Raw genomic sequence first — 25774 nt, forward strand, 5'->3', positions numbered from 1 at the left:
TTTAGCTAATGAATTGTTTTACTTCCTCTGAGGAAACATCAGGTACAAGAGAAAAGTGAGTATTAAACACACAGAACCAGTGTCTTTATCTTACTGCTTTGGTGAAGAAGTTACATACATGTAGAGACTTTTAAATATTAAATGACTGAGAAAAATAACTCAGTTACATAATTTTGTTTTCTGCTTTGTAGTTGTTACTTTACATATCTATTTCCACCTAGCTTCACTGGAAGTTTCTGTCTGGAAACTCATGCAGTTTCTGGGTAGTGCACACATTCTGACTTCTGGTTAATTTCTTTCATTGCAACTTTTTGTTAATTGTAAAAAGATGGTTCATTCATTACCACATAAAAGTGACAATTTTGTCTGGAATACATTGTTTATCTGGTATTCATGGAGCCTGATGTTCAGAGATAGTGCTGATATTTTTAGAAGCATTCATATTGTGTCTCTCAGGTCCCTCTTGGAAACGTATGTTGAAGACTCTGTAAATAGAATTTCTACTAAAAATAGGGATTGTGTTAATAATCTGGAATTACATGTGTGCTTTTCAAAATATTGTCTTCTTGTTCATACAGTAAGGTTTATGTGCTGCAGTCTCTCATCACTGGTATTAATGCAAATTGTGTATATGAAAATGTGTAAGTAACTTGAAGCCTGAGTAGTTACGTATTAGAGCATCTACACAGGTGAAAGGTCTAGATCCTGCATTAATGTGTGTCTGGAAAGATCTCATTTACTTAAGCAACATTTTTTAAGTTAATCAAACTTAACAGAAATTAATTTGTTGCCTCTAAAATACTCAGAGTAGAGAATGATTAATTGCTTCAATTGATTGAATTTCTTACTCTTTAAAGTGAGGAAGGGAAGACCAGTCTGTTTTAGCAGCATATCTAAAGAGAAATTGGATGTATGTTTTAACAGAATCCTATGTGCAGATCACTAATATATTTAGGTAAAATTGCATCATTGTGTCTGTGCAGGTGAATTCAGGTTTGTTTCTTAATTGCAGAAAAAAGTTCCAAATTCAACTATATCATCTAACAGTTTGATTGATAGATTTTGGTTGGGCTTTTTGACATTCATGGTGTTTTCTAGAAATGCAAGATCTTAGGTTGTTGAAATTTAGCTTCACATGCAAAAATAGTTTTAATTTTTTTTTTTAAGTCTTATTTGTTCTGCTTAGTTTTGTGCATATGAAATCTTTCTACATAGTATGAATGAGAAATATATTAATTCATAAATTACTTTTATATTTACAGTGATTATTGGATTGTAAGCTCAGGCAAATAAATGAATCACATCCATGAAGAAACTATGAAGAAAATCAGTGTAGTGAACCTTGATAAACTTTTAGATAATTTCTCAGAGATAGAAAAGGTAAGTGAAGAAGGCAAAGAGTGTTGAAACTGCTATCTGTAAATATTTTGTGACATTTTAATAAACTTTTCAAGTGAAAATTTATTCTAAGTGATACCAGCTTATTGATATGCCTTGTAATATGAGCTTTGTTTGGAAAGTGTCTTGACTTTATTTCAGAGTGATGAGTGACTTCTGTGGAGTCTGAGAAGCCTTTGTTTCTGTGCTAGGATTTTAGTAGTGGAGAGGCCAATCTTGGCTTCTCAGGAAAAGCATGGAAGTGTCCCTTTGTATCAGAAGCTGCTATTGGAGATAACAGTATTACACAGCTCTTCTGGACTGTCCTTGTTGAAACTGATCCTTGTTCTAGAAAAATCTCATTGCCATAGCAGGAGCATCTGTTCTTATATTCCAAATGCATTGAGCTCTCTTTATTTTGTGTATATAGCCATTCTTAAAAGATTGATCCACTGAGGAATATTGATGCTGTATTTCTTATTAGACCCACTCTGGCTAGCTCTCTGGTGATTTTCTGATCAGTAAATACCTACTATAGATAATATAAATTTAGCATTACTTATGGGAAAAAAATATCAGACCAGTTCCTCTTCCTGTGCATTACTCATATTGGTGTTCAGCGAGGGCATTGACAACCTCATATGCAAAACAGTAGAAGGAACCTTGCTGAGGATTCATCCAGACTGTGAACTACAGAACTGAGAAGAAACCAGTTTATAACTAGTGATAGGTTGCCATTCTTAGTTCTGTAGGTTAATCTCACAATAGCACAGGCTCTCAAGTCTAGCATCACTCTTCTCTATAACAGAATAACCAGAATGGCAAATGATACAAGTTTGTGACTGCAGTGTTGTGAATTGTTAAATTTTATGTTAATTTAAAACTCAAGATCTAAAACTTAAAAGATGTTAATATAATATTTTTCCAATTATCTAGAAAATATCGGAAATTAACGAAGCAAATAACCTACTGGTTCTTCAGCTGGAGAAATGTAACAGGTTGTTAACATTAAGCCAATCGAAGGAAGAATCAGTAAAAGAAGGTAAATTATTTTTTTAAATGATTTTTTTTGCATATATTCAGGAAGTTCTGATAAATATTTCCATTATTTTCAGTCATATAAAATACAAAAAATAAATTAGCAAGGATCTGAGATATTGCCTGAAAAGCAGTAGTGCTTAATCTTGGGTCATGTGTTAGAATCCATCTCATTTGCTTAAACTAGAGAACTTTAATTCACAAACATATCTTGAGAACTACATTAAAGTAACTATTTTCCACTTGATGTTATTATCCATCCACTTTATGAGATTTTTAATTGCATGCAATACTAAAAAAACTTTCCTTTTGTATGATTTTTTTTCCTCTTCATCTTTTTTCTTTTGATTGCATTATTTCTTTTTACAAGGAAAAAATGTGTTGACAAGGACAAAAGGAGACGATCAGATGAGCTTAATATACCTGATGATGTTATTGTCACCAAATGTTTACCTTTCCCAGCCATACAGGCCCAGAGCTTCTAGTGAACTGACACAGTTTACAAAGACAGTATTTTTAAGCAACCTAACATCAGTAGTTTTATAGCCTATGACTTATGTTCATCCATAAGCAGCTCAGATGTCTGTGTAGAACAACAGGGTCGACATTTGGGAAAAGTAAGGTCAGCACTGACACAGGTGTGCCCCCAGCTGAGCTGTTCCATGGGTATCAGTATGACAAATGTTATGTCTCACCTGGTCACCAGGAATGTTTTGCCAAATGAGAAATGACCACACGCATTCTTGAATGCATATTTTGCCGCTCTCTGAAATGTCAAAGTTTGCCTGTAATTGGAGGGGGTATGTCAGACTGCTGGGGCTCGTGCTGTGAGATAACATGAAGAATTACATTTCTTAGTTGCTTGTGTGATTTGGTTTGTTTAGGGACAATTTGATGGCCCAGTTTGGGGTTTGGAATATATATTCCCTGTAACATGCTGACTGGTATACTAAAGCTTTAGTATTAGTCTTTGAATTTTGCTCATTTACACTTATTCTGTAAGGGCATTGGGTATTTGTGGAATCCCAGTGTCTTCTGCCTAGGCATTTGTTTAACTTCTAGAGGACAGAACTGCTGTCCAAAGTGATTATACTTTTTATGTGTGAGATTAAATCTCTGAAGAGACCAGATTAAACAAAGTGACATTCCATTTTGTGTTTATCAAGATTTTATCTCAGTGACATTTCCAATTCAGTAATAAAGTGTAAGGAATAGCATTTAATCCTTCATATTTGCGTTCAATTAAGCTAATACCACTCATGTAAGTTTATTCCATAGGCTGTACTCGTGTTACTGTCATCTTTGATGTGATCAGTTTTGGTCATATTTCTTTTACTTTGTAAAGCATGTCATTATGAGGCCTGTAACTAGAGGAGTGCCTCAAGGGTCAGTACTGGGACCAGTATTATTCAATATATTCATCAACGACTTGGATGAGGGAACAGAGTGCACTGTCAGCAGGGTTGCTGATGACACCAAACTGAGAGGCGTGGCTGACACGCCAGAAGGCTGTGCTGCCAGCCAGAGAGACCTGGACAGGCTGGAGAGTCGAGTAGGGAAAAATTTAATGAAACATAACATGGGCAAGTGTAGAGTCTTGCATCTGGGTAGGAACAACCCCAGGTTCCAGTATAAGTTGGGGAATGACCTGTTAGAGAGCAGTGTAGGGGAAAGGGATCTGCGGGTCCTGGTGGACAGCAGGATGACCATGAGCCAGCACTGTGCCCTTGTGGCCAAGAGGGCCAATGGCATCCTGGGGTGTATTAGAAGGGGAGTGCTTAGTAGGTCATGAGAGGTTCTCCTCCCCCTCTACTCTGCCCTGGTGAGACCACACCTGGAATATTGTGTCCAGTTCTGGGCCCCTCAGGAACTGCTGGAGACGGTGCAGGGCAGGGCAACAAAGATGATAAGGGAGTGGAGCATCTCCCTTATGAGGAAAGGCAGAGGGAACTGGGTCTCTTTAGTTTGGAGACTGAGGGGTGACCTCATTAATGTTTGTAAATATGTAAAGGGTGAGTGTCACAAGGATGGAACCAGGTTCTTCTTGGTGACAACCAATGATAAGACAAGGGACAGTGGGTATAAACTGGACCACAGGAGGTTCCATTTAAATTTGAGAAGAAACTTTTTCATGGTGAGGGTACTGGAGTACTGGAACAGGCTACCCAGGGAGGTTGTGAGGTCTCCTTCTCTGGAGACATTCAAAACCCTCCTGGACACATTCCTGTGCAACCTCATCTAGGTGTTCCTGCTCCGGCAGGGGGATTGGACTAGATGATCTTTTGAGGTCCCTTCCAATCCCTAACATACTGTGATTCTGCGAAATCGTTATGAATGGTAAAAATAGTTAATATTAAGAGGATTCAAACTGTTTCATGGAAGCTAAATAATGAAATAGCATTTAGTGTTTTACAGGTGGGAATTATAAGCCTCTGCATCATAAAGGAGGAATTGAAGAGAAAACTATTAAAGATTTTTTTTTCTTATTCTAGAAGTATGTCTTTTTAGATGAGTGTTTGAAAAGATAAATAGTATCTAGTACTTACCATAGATCTGTGGTTGCTTATTCTTCTGTAGTATGTAGAGCTGCTGAAAGGTGCATCTTATTATAGAACTTTGGTCTCTGACAAGTCAACATGCTAAAAGTTAGGAAACAGGGTAGCAATACATTTATGTTCACACTGGAGTGAGATTGCCAGTTGAGTTCTTTAGATCTTCACTAGGACGTAATTAGTTTAGCATGATCAGAAAAGAATCAGAAAAGCTATTGAGTGAATGAAGTTTGCTAATGATGCTAATCTATTCTGTTATACTAAGAATATCATGTCACAGAATGACAAGTGATAGAAAGGGGAGATGAAAATCAGTAGCAGTGCCTATGGGAAGCATTTTATATCAACAGTTTGCCTTAGTTGGCTACTTCTCAGGGGATGGAGATCTTGGAGTCTTTCTGGACTGAAAATACCAGTGGTCAAAGAAGCAAACACAGTAGTAGACATGTGATCAGATTATAGAAGAAACAGAAACAAGCATCATGTCTTTGTAAAGTCTGTGGTTTTCTTGTAATGTTCTGGTCTCCACATTTCGAAACAGACATACCAGAACTAGAAAAGATAATGGAGAAGGTGGCAGAGTTTGGTATTGTCAGGACAGGAAATCGGGACCAATCATATAACAAGGCCCACAGGGTAGGGGCTTCACCAGCCAAGACTCACTCCTACTGTACCCATGCAGAGCTGGCTAAGTGAGGGATGCCAGGGATGGCCAAAAGTTCACATTACTAAACAGGTACATGGTGATGGAGCATCTCCAAGACCAAGACAGAAGGCGAGTCAGGATCAGGTCCAGAAATGGTGACAAGGGTCAGACATGGTGTAGTGATAATTAGCAGGTTCGTAGCAATGAGGCAGGTCTGAAATCAAGCCTGGAATTCACTCCCTAGGTCATGACCAAGGTCTAGATCTACATGGTAATGTGGCTGTAACACAGCTGCAACATAGCTCAAGGTAGGCCCAGGGCAAAAACCTCACCTTAAAAGCAGGTCCCAAGGGAAGGAGGGGCAGCCATTTCTGAGTTGTCTTCCAGCTTTCTTCAAACAGCTTTTCTCAAGGTTGTCAGCTGTACTCAGATTTCTAAGTTGGCCTTGAGCCCAGCCAAACACGCAGGAGGTAGGCAGCAGAAGAATGCACTTGGGGCCCTCACAGGTTTGGTCATGGTTTTGGAACATCTGAAGAAAGACTTAAGTTGACTGGAAACTTCTCAGCCTAAAGAGAAGGAATAGAGCTGATATAACTCATAGATGCAAAATCATGAATGGCATAGAGAAAGTGACTAGAGAATGAATATTCACTGTTTAATGTAATAAGAGAACGAGATAAAAATCAAATGTGTTGATTGATTTAAAGCAAACAGAAGGAGGAGCTTTTCTGAACATAACAGATAAAGTTAAATCAATTCCATAGAAGCTTGTAGGTAACAAGTAGAGATCAGTCCAAAAAGATTAGAAAATTCATCTAACAAAACCTAACAAATTTATTAAACACAGGCAGTACCTCTCACTCAGATCTCCCTTATTTTTGCGTTTTGAAACGCTGAGGTTATGTATTAAGGGTAGCGTTAATCCAGCTTTTTTTCCTCTTTCCTGAAGTATCTTCTGGGTATTGTGAAGTGGGATCGTGAACTGGATGGAACTGTTCTGACTCGTTAGAGCCACTTGTTTCTGTGTTAAGCATAAAAGACAATGCAGGACAGTCATTCAGAAGCAGGTCAACAGGCTTCATTATTGACAAAAAAAAAAAAAAAGAGGGAGGGGTTTTTACAAAACAGATTTTTAAAAGGGAAGGGAAAAGATGGACAAAAGGAAGAAATTGTTCTTGTCATAAGACCTATGGGATAAAAAAAGCAGAGAAAGAGACAACTCAGGAAATCAGAGCAGCTGGGATGACTGCAACAAGGCCTGTGGAAGTAGAATGGGCTGAAAACAAATCAAAGAAGAGAGATTTGAATTTTTTAAACAGTAGTGCTTCACTACCGAGGAGGAGATAGTTACACTGATATAACTGAAGAAAGCAACCTCTGGAGCTGCTTTGAAACACAATTGGGAAAAAATATGGATGGCAGAAGTCCAAGTAAAAATGCCAGTGTAATCAGCATGAAATATGAACTAAAGTTTTAGCAGCAGGGATAGTCAAGAAGAAACAAATTCAGTAATATTTAAGTCATAGTAGTTGCCCAATTAGCACAGATATAAATAGGCAGGATAGTTGGAAGACTAGGATTCTGGTCAATGACTAAGTGAGACTGGAGAGCTGTTAGCAACAGTAACGAAAAAAGTGAATAGCTGTCTGTTGGAACAGTGTTGGACATCAAAGAGGGGGTTCTGAAATCTACTTGATTATAAGAAAGTAAAAGGTAAATGAGAGATGCCAAAGGGATATAATGTATTTAGAAATTAAGACAGTTATCATGGCTGTTCTGTTAGGTTAACCTGCTAACCAATAAGGTAAACACTTCGAGTATTGTGGCATGAATTGCTTATAAGTTTACATTTTTTAACTGGATTTATTAATGGTGATTGGAAAGCAGACTCTCACAAAACATCTGGGGCAGCAAATTGCATAATCTGCAGCAGATGCTGTCAGAGGAACCTTCAGGTAAATAGTTACCACATTACTGAAGGTCAGCAGTGACTATAACATTAAAAGTATTTCAAAAGGACATTACGGTTGGTGTAAACATTATAATATTATAAAGTATATAGTGTTTCTAAAGGATTTTGCTTTTCCTTTTTGAAATTTATGTAAATAGTCTTTGCACCTTTATCAAATTCACCTGCAACATTAACCCTTGATAAGGGGTAATGGCATACTGTGTATTCAGAATCAGAGCACTAAAAGTGTTGCATCTAATAGTTCAATTCTTTGTAAAACCTTTTTGAAAGTCAAAGCACTGTGGGATTAAAAAACATTCTTTATTATTGATGGGCTTATAGAGGGATCCTGTGCAGAACTGAGTAAGAGGCAAGGACTAAATGTAGCATCGATACTTCCGTTCTTACTCTAGCAACAGTTATGCTAATAGACTCTAGTTGTGAGAATGACTTTTATACAGTGATGTTGCCAACTGTGGCTTGGAAAAAAAGATCTATCCTGGCCATATGGCCCAAGCTGTTTCCCAGAACCCAGCTCAGCTGCATTTCCTGAAAGTATCATTTGAACAGTTGGTCCAAGGACAACTGAAATTGCTGGGTTTGGACTGCTTGATGAACAGTGTAAGAACACAATCTCAATGCACATACATTCTCAAGTTGAAGAGCATTCTCAAGTTCATCCTATTACAAATTTAAGGCAAAAGCAAATGAATTTACAGGATATGTACACAACCTTAGAATGGAAGGTTTATCAATAGACAATTCACAGAACAGCTAAGGAAAATACATGAAACGACATGCTGATGCATGGTTCACATATGATTCCAAATAAATATGCTGCTTACAGCAGGGGAGCAGAGAGAAAGAGCACTATGGAAGGACAGGCTGTTGTTCCATGTACCCAGAAGGGTTTGAGGCTGTTAGCGGTAACAGGGTGAAGAAAGTGGAATTTTATCCTGGCTGAAGAACTCTTTGTTAGTATGAGAAACAGAAACAGGAGTAGCATTTTGCACCCCAATAAATCTCCAGCAAATGTGAGAACCTGAGGGCTCCTTGATATCCTCGATTGCCAGAAGTCTCTCTCTAGAATTATTTAAGGTAAGATTGGGAATTCTAAAGGAAATGCAAAGAAGAAAGAAATCTTCTAAAACTCCGAGGGGAGAGGAGAGTGAAACGCTTGAACCATAGACAAGGTGGGAAAAGATGAGCAACTGGGCAAGAGTATACATGTTCTGAAAGGTCATAAATGAGCCCTGTTTTGTCTGGATATGTGCCTTGCTAAACAAAGGTAATATTCAGGACCACAGTTTTGTTTAGTGTAAATCATCACAGATCCAGTAAGACAGATGCAGGTCTGGCATTCTATTTTTCTGCTGCTAATCCTTTTCTATGGTGAATAAATGGACTCTTGTGGTGCAGGTTGCAATTTTGAACTAATATCTACTGTAATTTTTAAAAATAAAGCAATCACATTATTGTCTATGAAACACTTAAGGTTGCTCTATTTAGCATCTTCCGGCTTGTGCTATTTGTTGTGACTTAGTGTTTTAAAGTTGTTAAATTAACAAGCGGTTGATGTAATTACCCCATTAAAAAAGCCAATAGCTCCTATTATAAATGGAAATGGAAGAAAATGTAACAAATTGTATATATTCAACATGGAAAAAGATAATTTAGGGTGTGTATTCTTTACACGCAAGGAACCCCACAGAATCCATAACAGATGCTATGCCAGTGGTCCAAAGGTGCAACCATTTAGCAAAATTTTGCTTATTTTTCCCTAATGTAGGCAAGCAAAATTTGTTCCCAGTAATTTTTCTAGTCACAACTGTAATTGCATAAGGGCTTTGACAAGATACGTCCTTTAAAGATAAGAAAGATAAGCAGATATTCTTAGGACTGGACAAAAGAGCAGTTTACGCGTAAATAGCTGCGATTCATTGCATTACTAGCTGCTGTCCTATTGTATACTCAAATGCATAGGTGTCTTTCCAATTTGTGCATTAATTAGAAGCGTTTGGGTTTATTTCCATACATTTTCAAATAGGAGAAAATTTGTAGTAGAACTAGTTGGTACAAATGGGCATGCTAACCAAGTGCGTCCAACTTTGAATAGGATTTTTCCACAAGTGCTTTTGAACCGGTACAGGAACTGAGGGCAGGCAATGTTTCTGTGCTCTTGGTGCTCCCTCTACTGTTTTTTTGGAAGCATAGAATGGGAGAATGCAGCTGGCTAACGTGCTTGGCTGCATCAACAGCCGAATTGATGGAAAGGTAGACTAAAGGTCAAAAAGATTAGTGGAAAACTGGATCTCTGGGCTGGGGTCGTAATTCATCTTCCCAACTCCATTATTTCTAGTGCAGTCTTTAATTGTATGATCTACAATTTTCAACAGAACTTTGATCTTATGAGATGCGTAACAGTTGTTTAGCATACCTTATCTGTTGCAGAAATAAAAAGCCACTTAAGAAATGCAGCTGTGCTCTGGAAATAGTAAGGTTTTAAGAGTAAGCAACTTCAGTTTTAGTGTCCCCAGTCTTTGAATGGTTTTTTTACTTTACTGATAAGGTTACAAGGAACATAAGAGATAAAAACAGTATTTCATGAAAGCCAAATGTTATATTACAAGTAGTCCATATAGTGTTCCAATGTTAAACATACAATTAAAAATAAAAATATGAGATAAAAATATGTGAACTGATAGCAAGTTGCATGTATATACATACACACACAATTATTTTGTTTAAAATGAGATATAGTAGCATGTTATGAATCTCCCCAAGTTTGTGTTGAGCCACAAGGTGTACGTTAATATGTACTAAAAACAGGGTGAGGAACTGCAACGAGTGGGTAGTGTTGGTCTTGTTAAAAAGAATCTTGGCAAAAACACTGTCAGGAAAGTAAACCTCGGTTTCATTCATTACATCAAATTCCTGGAATGCTTATATGGAAAACTTCCATTATTGCCCAACAAACAAAAACCTCCTTGTTTTATGTCTAGAAACAAAAATGTAATAGCTTTATGAAATTATTCATATTGTTTGATGAAATTGGTTTTAACCTATTGTCAAACTAAATGCTAAAATGTAGCAGTAACCGTGTGATAATAATCTGGGTTATTTCTAGTCAGTAAGAAGATTTAGACTAACAATCAACATAATGATAAAATATTTGAGAAAAGTTTATAAACAAAATAAAAAATTGAAATTGTTAATAAATTATTCAAAAATAATTAGATAATCAAGATAATTATAAAATACTTGAGAAAAGTTTATAAACAAAATCAAAAATTAAAAATGTTAATAAATTATTTAAAAATACTGTTTTTTCATTTCTTTTAGAATGTACTGCTCTACAGAATGTGATAAAGGGTCTAACACAAACCATTGAAAACCAGTGTAATGTGAAAGGTAAAAGAATAATATTCTTATATATACTGTACTGTACTGTAATTAGGCTAAGCAGGCATTGAATTGTTTTGTGCATATTTACGTTTTTTTTCAGAGAGAGAAACTCGCTGGCAGACAAACAGAAATGAAAAAAGTATCTAAAATCAATCTTGTGCAGATTTTGGTAGTCTATGTGCTTAAAGAATGTCTGTTGCTATTATCCTACTTAGAATCCATGTGTAGAGAAGTTCTGCCTCAGCGAGGTTTTTTAATCAGTAGTTGGGCTTTAAATTTGTTTCAGCCTAGCCCAGGCAATTTTATAAAAAGTGAGAAAGTATCGTTCAACTTTGGACTGTAGTCTATTACAGCATTTATACATAGTTTTTGTCATTTTGATAAACCGAAGAGTCTTAATCCTCAATGTAATATTAATAAGATTTAGCTGTTATCCATACGTACCTGACAATTACTGATTGCTTGCTATTTTAAAATAAAATACATAAGTATTTGCTATATCTTTATACTGCAGCTTAGTTGTACACCAAGTAGGTAATTTTATACCCATTTTGTGTCCAAGTCGTGTTAGCATAAATACTAATAAACCTCCAAAAATTGGAAATATATAGCTGTTTTTAATACTGAAGGTGACTTTTGACAATCAGAAAAGCATCTGCTTTTACTAAATTCTGTTTTTGAGATACCAGTTTTCTAGTTTTTGGGAAACAAGTACTTTAAAAGCAGCATCCTCCCATTAGAAACTGCTGTAGTCGTGATAATAATATTCTGTTCTCTGAGTCAAAGAACTTTACAACTAGATTTTCTTGAATGCATCAGTTATCAGAAGGCTAAAGACATTTCAAAGTAGTAATACCAGGAAAATATTATGATTAAACTAGGAACTTTCACCCTAGAAAAATGATGACTGAGATTATGTATTTCTGTGAATTATTATTACGTCTACAAAAAAGTTTCTCAAAGTTCAGACAAGTCAAACAATGAAAGTAATTTATTTATTCTGCTTCCATGCTAATAATACTGTCAAACTGTACTTTTTAGTGTATCATATAGGTTATTGGTTTTTTTATATAGATGAAAATGATAGACTGAAAGGTACCATTCACATCTTGGAACAGAAATTAAAGGCTTGTGAACAGGTACATCACAAATTATCATTCTTTAGGTAGAGGAATAATATTTTATCTCTATAGAAGCAGTTCATGTATTGTTGTATTCTTGGGTTTGCTACCAATACCATTATTGTTGCACTTTTGCTAATGTTTATAGTGTAAAAGCAGAAGAGTTGTTCTCATCACAGTACCAATGTGAGAATGTGATAGAGGTCAAAACAAGTAAGTTCTGAGAACTCTGTCTCAATCTAAGATGCACTTTTTTAAAATCTGTATTTAGCTTTAAATTCAGCTTTACATTCTAACATGTAATCCTTTGCATTAAAATATATTCTTGTGTGGAAATAAGGTTTTGATATTCACAATGCCTGCTGTACTGCCAAAGAATCAAGAGGTGTCTGAATTTTGTGTATAGTTTCTTTGGGAGTAGATGCTACAAAGATAATAGATCTCTACTTTTTGTCTGTGTCTCGTGATAAATTCCATTTACCATCTCTCTCTATTTTTTATCTATGCCACTCATTTTTGGAAAGGAGGTAACACCAGCAGGTTGTGATAGTTCTCTCTGCTAAGACTGCAGATCCATTACCTGAATAGGATTAAGAAGCTCGCTGCTGATTGTCTTTGCCTGTGTTTATAGTAACTATGAGTTAAAACTAAGTTTTTATAACAATCGAGTTGTTGTCTTGACGGTTTGAGAATAAAGTAACTAATATCTTCAGAAAGACATGAGGAAACTATGCTTTTATACATTATATACATGTATGGGCATGGTGAAACTGCCTGGTGTGGCTGAAGGCGCTTCCTTGACCATGTCTGTATATATTATCACCACCAATCCGTAACTGCCTTTGTGAGTGCCTCCGAGCATTCCTCTGGTGAGTGGCTACCTACCTTGTCAGAAAGCTTTGAAGGGCTTTGGAGTAAGCACCACTACAGTGGCAGCCACAGCCAATACCTGAATAGTTCTGGAGTACTTACTGGAGCAAACTTAAAATAGGTATGCTCAGACTCTTCACTTGAGTATCAGTGCCAGCAGCCTTACTAGTGCTGGTATCACTGATGTTTCTACTGCTGCTAGTATGAAGTTGCAGAAAACAATATTAACAAAATTCATGCTTGAAATATGATTTTTGTTGAACAGTCTTGCAGTTGAAAATCCCCCAAATTAAAACTGTAGTCACTTAGCTAACTGCAGCATTTTATCAGATCCTGGGTTGGGGAAAGAAATATTACCTCTCTATTTGCCTGTCTCTTAATAAGTACAATTTCTAATTCTGTATTAACTGATAGCTGTAATACAGTGGAATCTGCTACATTTTTCATCTTTGGACTTCAGCTGGATTGTGTAAGAAGTAACTGGGCATTTTGAATTTACTAGATGAAGGATAAAACAAGTACTGAATTACAGAGTACTGTACATTTTGGCATTAATATTGTGCTTTGCAGAACCTAAGAGCACAGAAACATCAAGGTTTTTATGAAGCTTTTTACATTCACAGGAATATAAAGATCAGATTGAGAAACTTATGCTAGAAGTTAAAAACAAAGAGGAAGAACACAAATTAGAAATAACACAGTTGAATTGTGAGATAAGAAAAAAATGTAAGTCCTCTGAAGACTAAATGCTCTAGCATTGGGTAAAAAGATGTTGTAACCTGTAGGAGCTATACTTCATCTAGGATAAGTGCAAGTTCCACTTAGTGGAAACATGAAAGCTGGAAGTGGACAGTGTTTAACGGAGTTTTATCTTTACTCAAAAGAGTAAATGAGGCAATAGTACAGCAACACAGGATGAGCAGAAATTCCCAAACAGGTACAACAGCCACTGGGAACTCGGACCTAAAAATGTGAAGGAATGAAATTTTGGGTTGAACTGTAGGCTGGAAAATTGCTTCAAACTATAAGCTAGACTGTTGTTAAAAAGTTACACCTATAGACAGAGTAGGACATTGTTTTCACAAATAATACTGCAATGGGAAAAAAACTTTTTTCAATATTAATTATTTGCTATACTGGCACAGCGTTGAAGAGTGGGATTTTTTGGTCATCCACTTAATTGAAAAAAGCCAGACCGATTCTTTGTAAAATGTGATGCTTCTTTAAAGAGACTCCATCTTATTAGGATGGAACAGGGTAGTTTTCACATAGTTTCGAAGTATTGTTTTTTGCTTGAATGAAATTCTTTTCCTATGAAATATTGACCTGCTGCTAAAGAAAGTTTTAATATTTGGGAAATTATGTTATTTTTCCATCTAAACATCTTCTGTAATCATTGTATTTGGTGTTGCTATGTTACTAGTTGAAGTAAAAGAAGTGGAGTATAGAGAACAGAGAGAGAAAAAAGAACTGGAAATATTAGAGCTAACTAGACAGCTGAAAATTCAAAATGAAGAGAAGCAGAATGAAATAATTAAACTCCAGATAGAGGTATGCATTACAAAGCTGAGTTAAAGATCAGTTGGGCATTGAGTAAACTTAGAAGAGACTGTGTAGTGAAAAATGTTAATTAGTACTTAATGAAGTAATATGATGCAATCTAGGAAACTTAAAAAACAATTGTCTTTGCAAATATCACTGGTGTGTGCTCCCTTCCTTAATGGTACTGAGGTGCTTCTGCTAAGGATTCGAGTTCTAGCTACTGTATAGGGAGACTGAAGTTTGCTGTGTTCTTGGTTTAAATTAAATTATTTTGAAAATTTTGCTAGTTTTTGAGCTATAAAAAAAAATTCTTAGTGTTATTCTTTTGAATTTCTGAATGTTGGGAAGATACATTTCTTTTTTAAACTTCCAAGAGCTTAAAGACTTGTAATCCTACAGAGGTCTGAGTCACAGAATTCAACATGTATTTCATAGCTCAGGTTTTAAGCCACCCTTATTACAGAAATAATTAAGGAAGTACTTCAAACCTTTCATATATGAAAAAAAATAAATAAGGTGTGAAAGTGTTTGGGCTCAGTTATCTTCGGAATGTGAGGGAAAGGTGATGGTTTCAGAAGTTTTTAGCATCCTCTGCACTTCCTCCTCCTGCAGATATTTGGCTGTGTAGCCTCCATTTTTCTTTTTTTTTAGTAGTGATCTTGTTCATCTAAATGTATTTGGTTTATCGTGTTTGTAGTATTTCCTTTTTGCAATATTTTTACAGGTTTTTTTGAAGAAATGTAGCTTATCATCACATTGTTTTAAATAAAGTAACTTCTTTGTACTCGGATTAAGTAGCAGATAAACTTGCTATTACTACTTTCAGGAACAAAATCCAATTTTTAAAAAAGTGAAAAATATACTTGTATTATTTAACATTTTTTTTTCCTGTTGGTTCTTAATGTTTTGTCTTCTCTTGATTCTTTCAGTTCAATGCTAAATTAGCACAAGTTCAGAATAAAACAACAAAATCATTTTCAGATGCTTCTGTTTTGCCACAAAGTGTATATCGAAGGGTATGTGCCTGTAGTCTGCAGATGCCAAATGCTATTACAGCCTGTTTGAAAGGGGTTTTACTTTGTCCTGCAACAAAAGTTTGGAGGATGGGGAGGAATTTCATGCCTTATAGGTCCATCTTACTCTCCCACACACTGCTCCCACCTCTAGAAAACTAATTTAACATCTCTCTGCATTGATGTTGATATAGCTGGAGTTCAACAACAAAAATTTAGAATTGGTAATCTGGGAACTTAAGACAGAACTGACATAAATTGACTGATATAAATTATATGTGTACATTATTGGTTTTGTAGCCTTGGGACTTTGGGATGTCACAAAAATAGGATTCTGGAGAAGTCACCTTTGTAATTTTGTGATATAAAATACTGAGAAAAATATTTTTACTATAATATTTCTCATTACTAATATCATATTGTACTGTTACTTAAGTCTATGTGATATTTAACAACTGAGCCTTTGCATGTATTTTTACAGAAGCTGCAACATCTCCAGGAGGAGAAAAATAAGGAAATTGAAGTTCTCCGGAACACCATAAGAGACTTAGAGCAACGTCTTAATAAAGGCCAAGACCTGCACCTCAAACGGAGGCGATTTTGAGTAAATGACATGAAATATTTCAGCAGTACATAAAATGAGAAACAGAGTATTTCAAACTTGAAACTTGCACCTGAAAGTATAAACAAGACATGAAAAAATGCAGAATTTTTTTATTGAAAACACTCTTGTCAAATATTCCAAAGGCATGCATTCTTTGAATACCCAGGACTACTTTCTTGCTAATCAGCATTCACAATAAAAAGATTCAGGTTTCACAGGAGTAATAATTTCCCTATTAAACCATCATTAATTATGGTGTATGCTTTCAAAGCAGTTTTCCAGTCTTGTATATTCTCCTCTTCATCCAGGAATCCTTCAAACAATTCTATTTTTACTTCAACTCAGTTAATCAAAGGTTACGGATGCTAAGCTACGGACAGAGAAGTTATACAAGTTCAAGTGGTATATTACCTTACTAACCAATATAGATTAATCAAATTCAGCACTGTAATAAACAATTATAAACATTAAACCAAGATTAAATGTTTCATCCTTCCCTCTTTTTAAAACTGATAATAATTCTGCATGAAGTTAACACTGCTTCTCTCTTTAGGCACCATCTTCCTGATTTAGTGGAATTTTACAAGCTGTAGTAGTATGTATTAATGGACCCTGATACCTTCTCTAAGTCACAAAAGTTAAGCATATAAATCTGTTACTCTAAAATAATGCGATTACTTGTTGTATGCTACATTTGAGATAAAAAGTTATTTTGGCACAGTGTTTAGGAATAAGCTTTTCTCGTACAGAATTTCTATCCCCAGGTTAGAAAGAAAAGCAACAACTTCTGAATATATTCAATCTTCTTAATAATTAAAAAAAAAAAAAAAAAAAATCTGTTTTGGTTATCTTCTGTTCTTGATTGCAGAACATCAGACAGGAGCCCCTAGGTCATAGTTTATGCTCCTGGCCTCACAAATGCAAACAGAATGTCAGAAGACAAACAAGACAGACAAATTAACCAAGAATGCAGACACCTTCCCAGTGCAACTGAAAAACAAACTAAGGGTCAACTAAATTTCTGTATCTTATTAAGTTTTTTAGTGATCGAATTTGACAGGTATTGTGTAATTTTGAGAGCACTGCTCTAAAAGTGTCATTGTTTGCAACATTTTAACTGTACACACCTGTCTTAGTATCATTTTAATTGGAGGCAATAAAAACACTTAATCCGTTAATTTTTCCACTCTCACAACCATGTGACTTTAGCTGGTAGGACTCCCTTGCATTTTTTAAGTGCTTAGTTTGTTTTTCAGGCTCAGTTTCTTGCGTTTTCCTGTCACTGTCAGGTGTCACTAGTTTCACTTCCTCCTGCTGCTGGCGACTGTCAGGCAGCAGTGAGCAGACGTCACTGTCAGGATTCAGTGATGTCCTCTGCCAACAGCTGCCCGTGTCACCTGCAAGAGTTCGGAAGTGCTCCGCGACACTGTCAAGTGACAGAATTTCCTACCTCTTCAAACAAAAGGTGTCGACAATGACAGCATCAACTACTCGAAGTTGAGTCTGATGCTGTCTGCCAGTTTCAAGTTAACTGGTTTTTACAGCTGGTTTTCCCCTTTTTTCATAGCTTTTTATCTTGTGTAATTTCTACACCTTCTCCTGGAGGAACAGTGTCTACCTGTTCATGACTACCTGTCTGATCATGCCTGTTGCGGCCAAAAACTCTGTGACGCCGACCGCTGTGAGAATGATGCCTGTGAGATTCAGAAGCCTGATGGTTTTCATTTTTGGAGTGACGACCGCCCTCACGATGGTGGTGGTGGTGGTGGTGTCTGTGTCTGTGCAGGTTGTGGTGGTGCGAATGTTGACCAGCTGGCTCAGGTGCTATCTCTGCTAGCTCTTCTTCTGCTGTTTTAGTGATGTTTTCACATATGCCATCAATATCAGGTTCCTGTAAAAGAGAAGCTTGTGTTAAATTCAAGGCATTATTTTGATTGAACTAGTTATAAAATATTATCTTAACATTTTTGCAGATCGTGAAACCCAATTTTAAATCATCTGTGCTACTTTCCTGAAGAAAGATATGAATGTATCAAAAAGAACCTTGTTTTACACCACCGCTGATAACTAGACAGGGCTCTTCATATAAACTTCTAGGAATGATAATTCAAGTAATTGTTGATTAAAAGTATTGTTTTTCTAGGATTCCACATCTGACCTAAGGCCTGCATTTAGCTGTGAAACTGCATGATGGGATAAAAATGATTCTTCTCCTTGAACTTTCATGACTATCCAGGCACATTTCTTGATAATCCTTAAAGTAGTTCTGATCTTCAGTTATATATAAAACAAAGCTACCCTTCTTCTGTAATGCTCACAATAATTTTTTACCTTGTATTACCACTTTTTAAAGTACCCATTGGACACTGTGTTTAAACTAAAAGGAACAGTAACTCAAACAAGCTGAGATTTGATTCCTGGGGAGGGGGGGCGGGATTTAATTACTATTTGTTTAAGTACCTACCTGTACCCAAAAACTAGGGTGGTTCACTGCTCACTAGCTGTACATAACCCCAGAAACAGAATTAGCCTCCAAGATTGCATTTAGATTTCTGAAAATTATTTGCATTTCTATCAAGGGCAGGAGTTCAGGTAATCAGTCCTTTATAAATTAGATCTAATTTACTTTGAAAAATCTTTAAAAGCTTTCTGCCAAGAACCATGAAATGTGTAAATTCTAAATCATATCTTTGGGATTAATCACACTGAAATAATTTAAGTATCAGCCAAATCTGGTCTCCTTTCCTATTATATATATATAGAGTGAAACAAGGAAATACCGTGTAAGAGCAGTTTCCACACTTGTTTTCACAGTACGCAATCTTGATAGCTTCTTCTACATATTGGAAAGACAGGAAGGAATAGGGCAGACCCAGGTGATACACTAAACGGCCGCACCTAAGGAGAGAAAGAACTTTGTGGTTACTTATACATAAACACACACCTAAAATTAAGTATCTCTTCTTGCCGTATTGTATTTTATTCACATCAATCTGCCCACACAACACAGTCCCACAGAAGGTGTTTCTGTCCAAGGGGTTTACAGGCAAAGACAATATCTGTCTTACGCACGTTTGCCCATTCAACTGCATCGCTCAGCAGTGCGAAGTGTGATTTCTGGCTGACATAGTAACTCTACTGGCAGAAACCTCTCGTTTAGCAGTATTTAGGCTAGCAAGGGTTACACTCATTACAAACCTATCTTGCTAATGAGGAGGGTTGTTTGCATAGTGCTACATGTCGCCACTTGGTTGTTGCAGTCTTAACATTTTTGTGCCACATAACTTGTATTTTGATTGGAATGTGCATTGCGGTCCCTCTGCATGTGCTGCATGTGCTGCATTGCACAAGGAGATGTTTACGGCACCTGTTTGCTCCTTGTCTGTGCTTGAGGGCTCTGGTCAGCACTTGTCTACACCACTGGTACCTTTGGAGGAGGTGGAGTAAATGCAGGACTTGTACACAAGGGCACCTGGCTACGTACCCCACCTGCAATGCCAACACGCAGTCCTCCCGCCTAGCTCCCTACACGTCTGCAGCACATGTCTAGGAGCAACACCAGGCAAAGGCTTCATTGCCAATGAAGGCGCAGTAAGGACGTACGTTCCTGGAACCAGAATGGGTCATGGCCAAACTAGTGCAAACCAGTTCACAGTGCAGGTGTATGCTATGTGGCGGCAGCTCAAAACTGTTCAGCCTTTCAAAGGCCATGGGTTTGAGGCCTCTCCACAAACTACTTACAGCCCTGTTCTGTTTGTCATATGACAGCAATGGCCCACACTCAGGCGTATTTGCGGCTGTAACATGCTGTCCCTTTCTAAAGATCATTCTAGTGCTAGTTTCATCCCACAAGCCTAATTTAGCAAATTCATTTAATTTCATCATATTACCAAAAGAAAAAAAAAAAAAAGAAAAGAAAAAAGTAACTTTGTAATTCTTTATTATACTCAATTATGCTTCATTATGAACTGGGAATGTTCATTACAGTAACAAAATAGTAATTAGGATGGACATGTTAGGAGTGCAGGACTTGTTGAATAATTTCCATCACATCAAAACTGAAAAATCGTAATTTCAATTGAAGAGTTATTACTGGTTCTGCCAAAAGATATGTGTTCCAGAATCCCATGTTCAAAAAGCTATTTTCTTTGAAAATGTTAAGTTTCACCTTAAGTTTTACTATTTTTTCTACATGACATTTTCAACAACTCTGGTCAAAATGTTTTCATAATGATCCAGATAGCTTTTCTCATTTGTTTCTTCTCTCACATGCATTGATGTAATGAAGTTGTCTGAAAATAAAACCAGTGTAAAAGACCAGAATCATGCTGTCAAACTCTACACTCAGTTACATTAGTCTAAATCCACAGTATCATAGAATCATAGAATGTTCCAAGTTGGAAGGGACCCACCAGGGTCATCAAGTCCAACTCCTGTCCCTACACAGGACAACCCCACAGTTCACCCCATGTGTCTGAGGGTGTTGTCCAGTCTCTTCTTGAACAGTGTCAGGCTTGGGGCTGTGACACCTCCCTGGGGAGCCTGTTCCCGTGCTCCACCACCCTCTGGGGGAAGAGCCTGTTCCTAATGTCCAACCTAAACCTCCCCTGGCACATCTTCCTGCCATTCCCTCAGGTTCTGTCATTGGTCACTAAAGAGAAGAGATCAGTGCCTCCTCCTCTTCCTCCCCTTGTGGGGAAGCTGTAGCCGCCATGAGGTCTCCTCTTGGTCTCCTCCAGGCTGAACAAACCAAGTGACTTTAGCCGCTCCTCATATGGCTTCGCCAACCAAACCCTTCACCAACTTCGTGGCCCTACTTCTGGACACTCTTTAGTAGCTTTATATCCTTATCAGTAATTGTAAAGAAAAAATAATTTATCCCTAACTTACTTAAGCAAAAGTAACTTTTTGTTTTGTAGCTTCCTTTTTCCAGTAAATGCAAGTACTTTACTTAGTGCAACTTAGAAGTTGATTATGTCTTTGTTGTGAGGTAATCAGATTATTTGAAAATCAGTTAAATAATTTAGAGATTTACAAAGCATTACTCTAAACATATGCAAATATTTTCCTGTGTTCCCCTCTAAACACAGACCTGTCATAGATGAGAAAGTCATCTTTGTTTCCATTTAAGGTAGTCCAGACATCATCTTGCTGTTCATCTTGCTGGTAGACAGTAATATTTTCTGAAACACTTTCTTTCAGTAGGTGAAATTTCCTCTGTGAGTGAGTTCCCTGATGATTGACAACAACATACGAGATATTGACCAGTCCTTCATCCTTTAACCTCACTCGCAGGTCCTCCAATCTAGTGGAGAATGTAAAGAAAACTGTATTAGGGAAGCATAAATTTTGCCATATTCAACAGAAGTTAATATGCTCCATCTTGATTTAGTACAGTGAATGTTATTTTCTGAGTTTTAATGGCAACAATCTAACACTATCAAAGCAACTTTGCCATTTGCCATGACTATTAACTACACTGTTACCAAAGCAGACTCTGCAATAGCTAATATGTCATGGGCCCTGTCCTTGTAAGTAGAATGCACTACTAAGTAAAGAAAAGATCTGTTTTCAGGATGAATTCAGTGTTTTTATTTCAGTTCTTTCACGCTCTTCATGGTCGAACACAGTTAGTTTATCTGATGTCTTTGTTTAAATGCTGAGATTTTAATCACATATTTGGTTAAAGAACGCACACCATAAATACAGGAGGAAGATGACTAATCAAGAAAGCAAACCTGCAGTAAAAGGCCAATATCTGTCCCACTCATCTTTTCTGTAATAGCCAGAAAATGCATATTACAGCAACTGGATCAAAAGGATGGCTACAGAATGTGTGCATGACCTGGCTGGCAGTTAGTAGTCTTTCCCTTTGGCATCTCTTCACAAACATCTTTCTTTGGTCTGTAGTACAGAAAGCTGCTTTCTTGCTGTATCATGTGGGGTTTTTTTTTCCTATTCATTTGTATTGTTCCTATTGAACTGCTCTGGAAAACACTCTTATTTTTTTTCCATTTTCAGGAAATAGTGTAGAGCTTGAAGGATTCTTTAAAACATACCTAAAATGTACAGAATCAAACCCAAATGCCTTGAAAGTCAACCACGAAGCCCGTTTTTGACTTTGATGGACCCAGAGATTTACCACTGCTTTTTCAAATCTAGATATTAAAATCTTCCAAAGGCTATTATAATATGAAGTCATGCAGCCTAGAGGGGAAAACTAAGATGTTATTACTGTGATTAAAATCAAGCTCTGAAGCCAGTGCTACGAATTTTTAAACCAGAAGGAGGATTTCACAATCACTAAATTAATCCAAGACAAGAGCTGCATGCAATTCCTGTTTGGGTCAACTCAAAATTATTTTTTTGTTGCTGTTACTGTCATGATACCTAATTATTTGCACAGAAGTAGGTTCTAGAAACCAGAGCACCAACGTCCCAGGTCTTGTATGAAAAGAGAACAGTGATGATTCCCTTGAATGCTTCAACTATTTTGAGATGGCCATTTTTTACCTTACCTTCTGTAATACTACTTCTATCTAGGACATTTGAATAGGGTCTGGGAAAGCACATTAAAAGTGCATGTTTTGATTTGCCTTTTCCCCTGCAGATCATACATAACAAATGGGTGATCACAGATCTCTCTCTTTCAGCTGTACTAGCGGTGTCAGAGAATTATGATGTTTCTTGTCTTCAGCATCTTTGCCACATGAATCATCTGTTGCTAACTGAAGTATAGTCTTGAGGAACTGTTTCTATTGGGTTTTCTTGAGTCTTAAATTCATCCTACTTTCATGCTGTAAGTACAATCTGGAGAAAATGATCTGCCGATCAGCACTAAGTCAAGAGACAAAGAATCTGAGCCACTGCCCAGAATGCTCCTGCTCAGTGTTACACTGGCCCCTGGGCCACACATACCAGCTGGGATGGTGGCATTTGGGGAAAGTGGTGATCATTGACTGCAGCTGTAGTTGGGCACATGCATTACCCTGGCATCAAAAGCTGACCTGTCATGTTTTAACAAAATTACCTGGAAGCCTGCAGCAGGCACAAGTATCAGCTAGCCTGGAGAAGAGCCACCACCGTCACGGAGCCCCTGGAGTTCAGCATGGGGTTCTCCTCCCCGATGCGCCATTCTGGGGCCTCCTTGCAGTTCTGTGACTCTGTCCCTCCTCCTGGGAGGAGACAGAGAACCAGAACTAGCCCCAGCCCTGCCCACATGGCTGGGCTTTATCTGAAGAGAGAGAAAATAAACAAAACAAGATCAGTGCCTGAACAAAGTGCAGACTTTGAAATTCCCATAACAAAGCACAGCAGGATATTCAGTTTAAAAAAAAAAAGGAAGAAACACACAAAACAAAACAAAAAATCTGCAAGAATAAACTTGAGCTATTTTGTTCACTGCTTGATCATATGCCTTTCATTTTGCAGTGGAGTTCCCCCAAACAGGCAGTACTTTTTGTGTTGTTGTTGTATGTAAACAGCAGAATATAAAGTGTTCAAAATAACTGGATTTTCTTTTAATGCTACTAATCACACTATGTTGTTCCTGCCTCTTTGTAATTTCTTCTTGACTGTTTTTAATACTTCAGCGATTTTAAAGTAGCCTCATTTCTTGCATTTCGAAATCACTTTTGCTGAGCCAGTTTACACGGATAAGCATCAACACCAGTTCACTCCAGATTCCAGGGTAATCCCATTGCCTTAAAAGTACTTGCACCAACAGTGTATTTTGTTATATAGCTAGTATTAAAGAACCTGGCAGAAATAAAAAACAAGCAAACGAAAAACTTACAGACTTTTACAAGTCAGTCTGTAGTATTTGGCTCCCATTGAGAAAAGTCTCTTAAGAACACAGGCACTGGAAACAATTTTGCAAAAACACAAAAAATGAGTTTCAGGATTCCTCAGATTTTATAAAATCTCCTACCCACACTTAATCCATTTAATGTTCATGAAAATCAAAGCATACGAGACATTTCATAATTATCTTTTCCTTTTATCCATTACCATAAAAAATTTTGGCTGTGTATGTTCAGAAAACACCCACTATCGAAAACCACATAAAATTATAAAACTGCTCCCCAGCATGTCATAGGTTGTGGAATCGTATCATTTCGCCACTCGCATCGAAGTTTCAAAGTAAACACAGCATGGTTTGGAAATACTAAGTTGTGATAAATAACACCCATTTCATCAATCTTGTCATATTCTAAAAAAGTTTAAATATCTTACTAACTGATCTTCTAAAACGAGAGCCAGCCACTCCAAAGCCAACACCATTGTTAAATCCGTCTGTCCCTAATGTTTCTTTCCTGCAGTTCTAACAAAAGCATTTTAGGTACACTACTTTGAAGATTAAACCATGATCCAGCAGGTATCAACAGGGCCGTTTTTTCGCTCTTTCCACACATCTGGAAAGCTACCCACATTTATATCCATTGTAAACACATTAAACTCTTGTGAGAAACTCCTTGAGATGGTTCTGTGCAGCCTGCAGCAGCACCGGCGCACAGCTGTCTGCCCTGCGAGGGAGAAGAGCTGCGCTCTGAACTACACTTCCCTTCGCGTTTCAACTTTCTCGTTGGTTTCCAATGGAAATTTCCACAGTTAGCCGCCTCAGCCAAGGAAATGAGAAGAAACTTTGCCAAATCTTAAGTCACGAAGCTGTTTCACAGCAAAACCTGCACACTTACCCTTTGCTCCCCCGCTCCTTGGCAGCTTCTGCTCAGCTCCGTGGCAGAGGAAAACAGCGTGAGGAAAAGGGCTGTGGTATTTATAGGGCTCTTGTTTATCTCGCTTTGCAGATACGGTTCAAAGTTCAGGGAGCTTATTCTGAATGACCTTGCAAGCAAAGCAAGCCCCTTCAGCAAAAGTAGCCAAAATATTTCTCCGCTAACTAATTCCAAGTGGAAACCATTTGTCATGCAGAATGGTGTGGTGTTTTTCTTACGGTGACTTTGAACACCAGGTTATGCAGTTTGTCAGTCACCCCAGTCAGCTGGAGGCAGTGGTACAGTCAGAGCAGGGGGGTGGGCCAACCAGCCATTATTTTGTGAGCACAGTGGTAACCGCAGTGAGAGGGGGAAGGTTCTTCTCTATTTATAAAAACGCTGACCTAGCAGGTTTTCTCTCATATGCTTTATCTTATATTTGTCTTAGCAAATGGCTCACAGCGTCTAAGGGCATGTGAGCACAGAGCTCCTTTTGCCCAGCTGCTCTCGATTACATCACTCAGTTCTAAAACTTGTTTCTGCAGAACCTGCCAGTTTACCAATTTATGTCGAAAGTTAGAGACCAGATCTTCAGCCATTTAAATCAATGTAGCCCCATGAAAGCCATGAAGCTCTACCAACTGGTCACAGTTACCTACCTCTCTGTATTACTCTGTTATGTTTTCTGAACCCCATGGTCACTGAGGTATGTGTGGACACTCAGGTTAAACTGTTGGCCTACTCTCTTTCCTCAGTGAGAAAACTGTTTATGCACAGCATGTTTCAGTCTGGCAGCAGCGTGCTTGAGGCTTTTTCCCGCAATGTACGTGTTATGTGTGCTTATGGAGAAATAAATGTTTAAAAACATGGTGGGCCCTTAGAGTTTAAGGTGATGAGATTTATGCGGCTTAGCTGCCTCCTGCGGAGATGAGATTTATGCT

The 25774-nt window shown here is 37.4% G+C and overlaps 2 protein-coding genes across 3 annotated transcripts; one reads left to right on the forward strand and one right to left on the reverse strand.

Annotated features, from left to right (window-relative positions):
• Window positions 1–718: 718 nt before the first annotated feature.
• On the forward strand, window positions 719–16602 carry CCDC152 (coiled-coil domain containing 152). 2 transcript variants are annotated; one of them, XM_065045142.1, is made up of 8 exons: window positions 719–1380; window positions 2314–2419; window positions 10907–10975; window positions 12044–12108; window positions 13584–13686; window positions 14384–14511; window positions 15432–15518; window positions 15997–16602. In XM_065045142.1, the coding sequence occupies exons 1-8, from the start codon at window positions 1294–1296 to the stop codon at window positions 16117–16119; spliced, it is 768 nt and encodes a 255-aa protein (XP_064901214.1). In that variant the 5' UTR covers window positions 719–1293; the 3' UTR covers window positions 16120–16602. The 2 variants fall into 2 exon arrangements, with proteins under 2 accessions (XP_064901214.1, XP_064901213.1); XM_065045141.1 differs by lacking the exon at window positions 15997–16602 and having other exon boundaries at window positions 15432–15818.
• SELENOP (selenoprotein P) lies at window positions 16214–25140 on the reverse strand. The gene is made up of 5 exons (XM_005514553.4): window positions 24816–25140; window positions 23150–23353; window positions 21212–21424; window positions 18900–19017; window positions 16214–18010 (listed from the first exon to the last, which is right to left on the reverse strand). Exons 2-5 carry the CDS (start codon window positions 23338–23340, stop codon window positions 17360–17362), a joined length of 1173 nt encoding a protein of 390 aa, XP_005514610.2. The 5' UTR covers window positions 23341–23353; window positions 24816–25140; the 3' UTR covers window positions 16214–17359.
• Window positions 25141–25774: the final 634 nt, after the last annotated feature.

This window comes from Columba livia, chromosome Z (assembly GCF_036013475.1).
Source record: "Columba livia isolate bColLiv1 breed racing homer chromosome Z, bColLiv1.pat.W.v2, whole genome shotgun sequence".
NCBI lineage: Eukaryota > Metazoa > Chordata > Aves > Columbiformes > Columbidae > Columba > Columba livia.

Bases quoted from the DNA above. Each gene is read 5' to 3' on its own strand.
- CCDC152 (XM_065045141.1), top strand. From the start codon at position 1,294: ATGAATCACATCCATGAAGAAACTATGAAGAAAATCAGTGTAGTGAAC. The intron at 2,420-10,906 runs GTAAATTATTTT...CATTTCTTTTAG, and splicing joins GGAAGAATCAGTAAAAGAAG to AATGTACTGCTCTACAGAAT. The intron at 12,109-13,583 runs GTACATCACAAA...TTACATTCACAG, and splicing joins AATTAAAGGCTTGTGAACAG to GAATATAAAGATCAGATTGA.